The 9288-nt window shown below is 49.2% G+C and overlaps 1 protein-coding gene across 1 annotated transcript in view; it reads right to left on the bottom strand.

Annotated features, from left to right (window-relative positions):
- Positions 1–9288, bottom strand: part of trim62.1 (tripartite motif containing 62, tandem duplicate 1) — a 98044-nt gene that overhangs the window by 7649 nt on the left and 81107 nt on the right. The window contains exons 3-4 of the mRNA XM_072478428.1: positions 4358–4614; positions 3317–3432 (exon numbers count right to left, since the gene is read on the bottom strand). Coding sequence (XP_072334529.1) covers positions 3317–3432; positions 4358–4614 — 373 coding nt within the window. The remainder of the gene's footprint in view (positions 1–3316; positions 3433–4357; positions 4615–9288) is intronic.

Genomic DNA, 9288 nt, shown 5'->3' with positions numbered 1-9288 from the left:
GGTGGGATTCGAGCCCGGGTCCCCAGAGCATTGCCCTGGCTGCTCCAGCAACACTACCACTGCACCATTGCCTTCCTGGTGTGGTAGTGAGTCACAGAGGGACCAGGAAGGCCTCGGCCCAGAGGTAGCTGAACCTCGAAGTGGGAGGGTGGGGACTCATTGAGTCTGGGCTGGCTGTGGAGTTACTGAAAACCAGGCCGAGTTTATGTTTTTCTGAACCCCCAGTTTAAAAATAAGCCAGGATATTAAGGAACACACTGCAGCTCTGTAATGGTCGCTCATTGCCAGATTTAATTTCACTGTGTACGTCATCGTTCCCTGCCCTCCCCCTCTGCAGGTCATCAAGTTCCGATATCAGTACTCGGCCATAGCCCTCTCTGAAGGATCCAGAGTTATTGCTGGATTTTGCACTAACACTTTTCTTAAGAATGTGAAAAGGAGGGAACGCCTTATGTTCAAATCACTGTAATAAGTTTCAAACTAAAAACTCAGCTGCCTGGCAGACGTGTGCCACAATGTTGAAATGATTGATTATACAGATTTTTCCAGAAACCAAAACGAGATCCAGCCACCAGCCTGTGAAATGACTGAACCATTGCGGCGTAGAGCTGGTTAGTCGGGCCTTTGGCTGGTTACTGTGCACCTGTCGAGAAAGGTTGGATGTGGAACTTGATGTTGACTGGGGTTGTCACAGAACGAGCGCTCAGTAACCCTACCTAGCCCACTCAATGCCACAAATGCAAAATATTAATAATAATCTTTATTATTGTCACAAGTAGGCATACATTAACATTGCAATGACGTTACTGTGAAAATCCCCTTGTCACCACCTTCCGGCGCCTGTTCGGGTACACAGAGGAAGAATTCGGAATGTCCAAATTACCCAACAGCACGTCCTTCGGGACTTGTGGGAGGAAACCGGAGCACCCGGAGGAAACCCACGCAGACACAGGGAGAACTTGCAGACTCCACACAGAGTGACCCAAGCCGTGAATCGAACCTGGGACCCTGGCGCTGTTAAGCAACAGGGCTAACCACTGTGCTACCATGCCGCCAAAAAACAGCTGCACTTTTAAAGCAACATTTAAAGATAAATACAGAAACAGAAAATGCTGGATAAACTCAGCAGGTCTGACAGCATCTGTAGAGGGAGAAAAACTTCAAATCCGTATGACCCTTCTCCAGAATAGATACAAACTGACACAGGTCAGATCTGTGCAATAATCTATTCAACATGACTATGGCAACAGGAATAGTGCCAGAAGACTGGAGGATAGCAAATTTTGTCCCCTTGTTCAAGAAGGGGAGTAGAGACAACCCCGGTAACTATAGACCAGTGAGCCTTACTTCTGTTCTGGGCAAAATCTTGGAAAGGTTTATCAGAGATAGGGTGTATAATCATCTGGAAAGGAATAATTTGATTAGACATAGTCAACACGGTTTCGTGAAGGGTAGGTCGTGCCTCACAAACCTTATTGAGTTCTTTGAGAAGGTGATCAAACAGGTGGATGAGGGTAAAGCAGTTGATGTGGTGTATATGGATTTCAGTAAAGCGTTTGATAAGGTTCCCCACGGTAGGCTACTGCAGAAAATACGGAAGCATGGGATTCAGGGAGATTTAGCAGTTTGGATCAGAAATTGGTTAGCTGGAAGAAGACAAAGGGTGGTGGTTGATGGGAAGTGTTCAGACTGGAGTCCAGTTACTAGTGGTGTACCACAAGGATCTGTTTTGGGGCCACTGCTGTTTGTCATTTTATAAATGACCTGGAGGAGAGCGTAGAGGGATGGGTGAGTAAATTTGCAGATGACACTAAAGTCGGTGGAGTTGTGGACAGTGCGGAAGGATGTTACAAGTTACAGAGGGACATAGATGAGCTGCAGCGCTGGGCTGAGAGGTGGCAAATGGAGTTTAATGCAGAAAAGTGTGAGGTGATTCATTTTGGAAGGAATAACAGGAAGACTGAGTACTGGGCCAATGGTAAGGTTCTTGGCAGTGTGGATGAGCAGAGAGATCTCGGTGTCCATGTACATAGATCCCTGAAAGTTGCCACTCAGGTTGAGAGGGTTGTTAAGAAGGCGTACGGTGTGTTAGCTTTTATTGGTAGAGGGATTGAGTTTCGGAGCCATGAGGTCATGTTGCAGCTGTACAAAACTCTGGTGCGGCCGCATTTGGAGTATCGCGTGCAATTCTGGTCGCCGCATTATAGGAAGGATGTGGAAGCATTGGAAAGGGTGCAGAGGAGATTTACCAGAATGTTGCCTGGTATGGAGGGAAGATCTTATGAGGAAAGGCTGAGGGACTTGAGGCTGTTTTCGTTAGAGAGAAGAAGGTTAAGAGGTGACTTAATTGAGGCTTACAAGATGATCAGAGGATTGGATAGGGTGGACAGCGAGAGCCTTTTTCCACGGATGGTGATGTCTAGCACGAGGGGACATAGCTTTAAATTGAGGGGAGATAGATATAAGATAGACGTCAGAGGTAGGTTCTTTACTCAGAGAGTAGTAAGGGAGTGGAATGCCCTGCCTGCAACAGTAGTGGACTCACCAACACCAAGGGTATTCAAATGGTCATTGGATAGACATATGGACGATAAGGGAATAGTGTAAATGGGCTTTAGAGTGGTTTCACAGGTCGGCGCAACATCGAGGGCCGAAGGGCCTGCACTGCGCTGTAATGTTCTATGTTCTATGTTTATACAAGCTGTGGCTTGATCCAGAAAATCTTCCAGAAAATCCACAGCCTCAGTGCTATCCTGCTGCCCCAGCCACTCACTCCTATTGAGCCAGACAATGTACATTGATGATATTTTGTTTGACACTGAGCTCAATTCTGTTTGTGCGGGCATCCTTTCAAATGAAACAGAAAATCTCAATAGCCAGTTGGTAAATGCACAGACCAGCAAAGTCTTTGGTTCAATCTAGCTCTCTGCTGAACGTGCCGATCTCAGCCAAGGTGGAAGGTATGTCGCAATTGACCACAGTACCGCTGGGCAAGAGAAAAGGGCTTTAAAAAACAAAACTGGAAGGGCTCATTGTCAAGTCACCATTCCGACCTCAGTAAAACAGCCCAAACAAGATTCCATTCTGTGGCTCATACATGGCTCACAATGCCACTTGGGGCATGTACTGGACAGTCAATAATGATGGAACTGTGTCCTAACCAAACGATGGGTACCTTCAGGAGAGAAAGAGAGAGCGCAAACTGACGTCACCCAGAATTCCACTTGCTGACCCGTCAGCTGACAGGAGCAGCAGGGCTAAGGCTGCCAGCAAACCTTCCCTGTGACTTAGCGAACCTCGCTTACTGGTGACTCACCTGGCTGAATATCCTGGAACAAGGACTTCCAGATGGTGTACTGCAGGGGGCCCATATACTTCGAAGTCGGAAAGTCTTCGTATGTTAAATTGGTCTCGTGGATCTTTCCCTTTAGCCTGGAGGAGACAGCTCATTTTAGCGCACAGAAAATTAACTTGGATCAAGCCACGCATAACCCAAAAGAGATCAAAGAAATGTTTCTTAGTCTCACTTCACTCTATATCCAGCAAATCACAATGAGGTGTTGCATGCCACAAATTTGGTCAAACGTCACCAGTTCACTTCAGTATTGATATACTTATTGTAGAATGTACTCAACAACATGCTATCTGTCACCAAAGAATAGCAAAATTATTATAATAGCTCCTTTGGTGACTCAGTCACTAAGATGCCCATGTGATATGTCGTCAAGCAATCTTGGTGAAGATGGGGAGGAAAGAAAATCCACTAAGTGAGCTGAACTGGACGGCATCAAACCAAATTTCTTCATACTGGTTAACACCAATCAGAATGGGCGGCATAGTGGCTAGCACTGCTGCCTCACAGCGTCAGAGACCTGGGTTTGATTCCGACCTCGGGTGACTGTGTGGAGTTTGCACATTCTCCCCGTGTCTGCGTGGGTTGACTCCGGGTGCTCCGACTTTCTCCCACAGACCAAAGATGTGCAAGTTAGATGGATTAGCTATGCTAAATTGCCTCTAGGTGAGATTACGGGGATAGGGCCTGTGTAGAGCGCGCTTTCAGAGGGTCGGTGCAGGCTCGATGGGCTGATTAGCCTCCTTCTGCATTGAAGGGATTCTATGATTCTTCAATGAGAATAAACTGAGATAATAAAGACAGATAATTCTGGATAAATTCTGCAGGTCTGACAGCGTCTGTGGAGGGAAACAAATTGGGAACGTGCCCTCGACACAACATTTGTATAACCCCAGAGGGAGAGAAAATGGAACATTAAGGCAGAAGCAGGACACGCATGTTCTCCACTGAGCCAATGTAGTATTAACCACCCTGAAGAATTAATGGTCAAAATGTGTACTCTACCTCTCCAAAGTAATGTTGATGCCTTCAAGAAAGAGCAGCTTGTCTGCCTCGACAAGCTTCTCCTGCAGGATCTGCATCCCCTCCTGCACCTCACGCAGTTGATGGCTGTAGCGCTGGATCTTCTGCTCAATGTCATTCAGGGTGCGGGCTGTATCAGTCTCCAACTCTTCCAGCATCGACTTCTGTTTCTCCTTCAAGAAACGGTGCAGGCGCTCAAAGGCTTCCGCGATGGTCGCCCGAAGGCTCTTTGCCGAAGACTGGGTAAAATGAAAAGCAGAAGAAATTTCTAAACCAAAGAAACATCAACAAAGCTACGATCAAACCCTTGGCACTCACCTGCCCCCGAACATGGGGACAATCTCATATTGCCATAACTGGCGTTAGCTTTCGGGTTATGAGTCAGAGTCAGAGGTCTGCAACACAGAAAAGGCCCTACGGCCCTTGTCTTATCATTATTTCTGTCGATTGGTTATTCTAACTGTTTTATTCTAAAAGCTGTTCTCTCAGTGGCTACCTAGCAGATTGAAAGATGAAGAGGTGTACTAAAAGAAGCTATACCTACCATTAAAAGTCACTTCAATGCACCCAAACGGTGAGCTTGGATTAGACACAGCTGTGGGTTATAAGAGCACAGGAGGTGGCCATTCAGCCCATCTGTTTCTTGCTGGTTTTCTGTACAGCACAGTCACATTCCCCCTTGTAGCTCTGGATGCTTATTTCCCTAAACGGTCCATAGCCAATTTACCTTTGGCAATCGTTGATCATTTTGGCTTCCACCACCAGGTTCGATAGGTTATTACCATTTGCTGTATGAAAAAGGTCTTCGTCACACCATCTCTCGTTCCGACCCCCCACCCACTTCACACCACCTCTCTTTTCCCCCCCCCCCACCCACCTCACACCACCTCTTTCCCACCCCCACCCACCTCACACCACCTCTCTCCCCCCCCTACCCAACCTCTCTCCCCCCCACCCACCTCTTCCCCCCCCCCACCCACCTCACACCACCTCTTCCCCCCTACCCACCTCACACCACCTCTTCTCTTCCCCCCTACCCACCTCACACCACCTCTTCTCTTCCCCCCTACCCACCTCACACCACCTCTTCCCCCCCCCCCACCCACCTCACACCACCTCTTCCTCTTCCCCCCCATCCACCTCAAACCACCTCTTCCCCCCCCCACCCACCTCACACCAACTCTCCCTCCCCCCCACCCACCTCACACCACCTCTTCCCCCCTACCCACCTCACACCACCTCTTCCCCCCCCACCTCACACCACCTCTTCCCCCCCACCTCACACCACCTCGTCCACCCACCCACCACCACCTCACCCCCCCCACCACCACCTCACCCCCCCCACCACCACCTCACCCCCCCCACCACCACCTCACCCCCCCCACCACCACCTCACCCCCCCCCACCACCACCTCACACCACCTCTTCCCCCCACCCACCTCACACCACCTCTCTCCCCTCCCACCCACCTCACACCACCTCTTCCCCCCCCCCAACCACCTCACACCACCTCTTCCCCCCCCCCATCCACCTCACACCACCTCTTCCCCCCCCACCCACCTCACACCACCTCTTCCCCCCACCACCCACCTCACACCACCTCTTCCCCCCACCCACCTCACACCACCTCTTCCCCCCCCACCTCACACCACCTCTTCCCCCCCCCACCTCACACCACCTCTTCCCCCCACCCACCACCACCTCACCCCCCCACCACCACCTCACCCCCCCCACCACCACCTCACCCCCCCACCACCACCTCACCCCCCCACCACCACCTCACACCACCTCTTCCCCCCACCCACCTCACACCACCTCTCTCCCCTCCCACCCACCTCACACCACCTCTTCCTCCCACCCACCTCACACCACCTCTTCCCCCCACCCACCTCACACCACCTCTTCCCCCCACCCACCTCACACCACCTCTTCCCCCCCACCCACCTCACACCACCTCTTCCCCCCACCCACCTCACACCACCTCTTCCCCCCCACCCACCTCACACCACCTCTCTTCCCCCCCCACCCACCTCACACCACCTCTTCCCCTCGCCTCCCACAACTTCTCTCTCCCCCCCCCCACCGCTTCCTCTCCACCCCCCCCCCCCCCACCACACACCATCCCTTATCCCCCTCACCCCAGTATCTCCTGCCGAAAACCTTAAATCTGTGTCCCCCAGCCCTTGTGCCATTAGCCAATAGGAACACACCTTTCCTTGCCTACTTTATCTAGGCCTGTCATAAACTTGTAAACCTCTTGTCAAATTTCCCTTCAAACTTCTTTGCTCCAACACCCTCAAATTTAGCTATTTATGCTGGGGCCGACACATGGAAAACATTCAAATTCTGCATGAATTAAGCAGACACCGAATGATAGCCAACAGGGTGGAAGAGAGTAATAGGGAGAGTCCGAATCCTGCTCTGTACAAATGACAATTGGAACTTCAGGGAAGTTCGAGTAAAACCCATCATTTGTTCCCACTGAGAGGAGGGTGGGGTGTGGAGGGTAGCAGGCATCTGCAAAAGCCTCGTGTCAGCCCTCTCGCTGCCGGGTGCCAGGAGAGTCAGGCGAAGAAACAAGCTTTCTGGGACTACCCGCGGTGAAGATTTTGCACGCACAGACAGTGAGCCAGAAAGTGAACAGACTCCTGAAGGCATTAAACTGAGAGGGCAATGTGTAGGAATCCAGCCTCCTGCTGCCACTCACAAAGACTTGCCCCAACAAGAGGTAGACAGCAGTTGCACGGGGAAAGAAAAAACAGCAAGCTTCATTTGGCTCATGTAGAAACCTGATAACTTGGCTCGCTCGATGACTCAGTACAGTCAGTCTGTACATGAGTCAAAGACACCTGCAATTCCTGACTTTAATTCCTCATCTGCACTGAGTCAGCCCATTTCAGTTGGATCTGCCAGAGCACCGTAATTGACCTCAATACACAGAGGAAGGAGGAGGAGAAAAATCACCCAGGGATCCCTACTTCGGGTCACTAAGCAGTGATCTCCATTGGACAGTATGTGTTGCAGATTGTAGCTGAGGATACAATTGGGCTCAATTGTGACCATCCTGCCCTTGCTCAGAAGTAAAGACGGATCTTGACGTATTCATTAAACTGTGTGCCAGCACGTTTAGGAGGGTAATAAATTGGACGGGCAGGAAAACACACACATTTTTTTTTTTTTTTTTATATCAGATTCTAGAATAATTAACCCGTTCTCAGTAATCTCTCTCACCCTCGGTGGCAACTGTTATGTACAGATCCATACTATGATAATTACCCCAATTCAATCTCTTTACCGATAAATATTTTTCATTGAATATACAGCGGCACTTCCACAGATTCGGTCTGTATGGTAACCGTTTCCCCATTGCTAGGTTTTCTTTTCATGATAGAACCAAATGAGGACGTAGGAAAATGTGAGCATAGACCATTCAAGAAGATCACAGCGGAGTGTCTCAACTCCAGTTACCCACCATTGTGCGGCCTGCTTAACAAAAGAAAAACAAATCTATCAAACCCTCCATGTACACCAGCAATCTTACACTACTTTATTCTGCACATGCAAGGTCGGCCAGTTATTGTAGACAAGCCTTTCTGGCAATATTGCAACACAAAATCATGGACTGGTTTCAGCACAGAAGGAAGGAGGCCATTCAGCCCATGGTCTCCGTGCCAGCTCTCTCGAAGAGGCGCTCCACTAGTCCCACCTACTCACTCTGCAAAGATTTTCTCCTTCTGATGATTATCCAATTCCCCTTTTGAAAGTCACAAATGTATCTGCTTCCACCACCCTCTCAGGCAGTGCACACCACATCCTAATCACTCACTGGGCCCTATGTTCACTGGTGCAAGGTGGGGCGGGAAGGGGGGAATGCAGGGAAAGTCCCAAGGCTGCGCTCCTACCCCTAGACATTTGGATACCCTGCGGTGGCCCATTGTTCTTGATGCTTGGACTCGAAACACTTGGGTGAGATACCAGGCAGGAATCAGTGTCTGTGGAACATCACCCAATGCCTTCGCAAGAGGAGGAAAAATCATTTGCATGAAGCAACATGTTGTGCAGAGAGCACACTGTATAGTTCACACCTCCAGCATTTTGATTTGTAACTGGTGAATACAGTGAGGAAACCAATATGGTCCAAAGCCCAAGTATAGAGCATTATACAACAGATAAGAATAATGAAAACTCTGCCTCAACGATTACTCTTTCCCTGGAGTTTTCAAATATTTTTCTCAATACCTTAATTCCTTTTTATCCAGACACTTCTGCCAGGGTCTAAAGATGTGTGGAGCCATCTGAAACTTCCCCATTATGGAGTTCTTTATGTGAGAACCGAAAGAGAAGCAAATGTTGGTAAGCTAATAATAATAATCTTTATTACGGTCACAAGGAGGCTTACATTAACCCTGCAATGAAGCTACTCTGAAAATCCCCTGGTCGCCACACTGTGGCGCCTGTTCGGGTACAATGAGGGAGAATTCAGGATTTCCAAATGACGTAACAGCACGTCTTCCGGGACTACACGAGGAATCACAGAGAAACCAGGTTCTCTCCTTTTTTCAAAGTCAACGTGCCTGCGTTTCCAGCAGGGGTCAGTCAATTATAATCAGCGTAGGACACCTGTGGTTACATTCCCCCTCTTTAATTCCGAATGCCAAGGTCAATTGTGGAATCCAGCCACCATCCCAAAGGGAATGAAGAAAAGTAACATGGACCAAGAGTTCAATCCAGGGCCACCTTGGCCAATTCCACATTCATCAAATAAGCCATGGAGGACAAAAGTAGAGCTTTTTTCGAAGTGTAACTTAAGGATAATGCAGTGGTATCAAACACTTGCAATTGGCCAATACTGAAAACAGAAAGTGCTGTAAATACTCGCATGTCAGTCACATCTGAGGGGAGAGAAAGAGAGG

Source organism: Scyliorhinus torazame, chromosome 16 (assembly GCF_047496885.1).
Source record: "Scyliorhinus torazame isolate Kashiwa2021f chromosome 16, sScyTor2.1, whole genome shotgun sequence".
Lineage (NCBI taxonomy): Eukaryota > Metazoa > Chordata > Chondrichthyes > Carcharhiniformes > Scyliorhinidae > Scyliorhinus > Scyliorhinus torazame.
The sequence above is the reverse complement of the archived record's forward strand: the minus strand, read 5'-3'. Positions and strand labels throughout refer to the sequence as shown.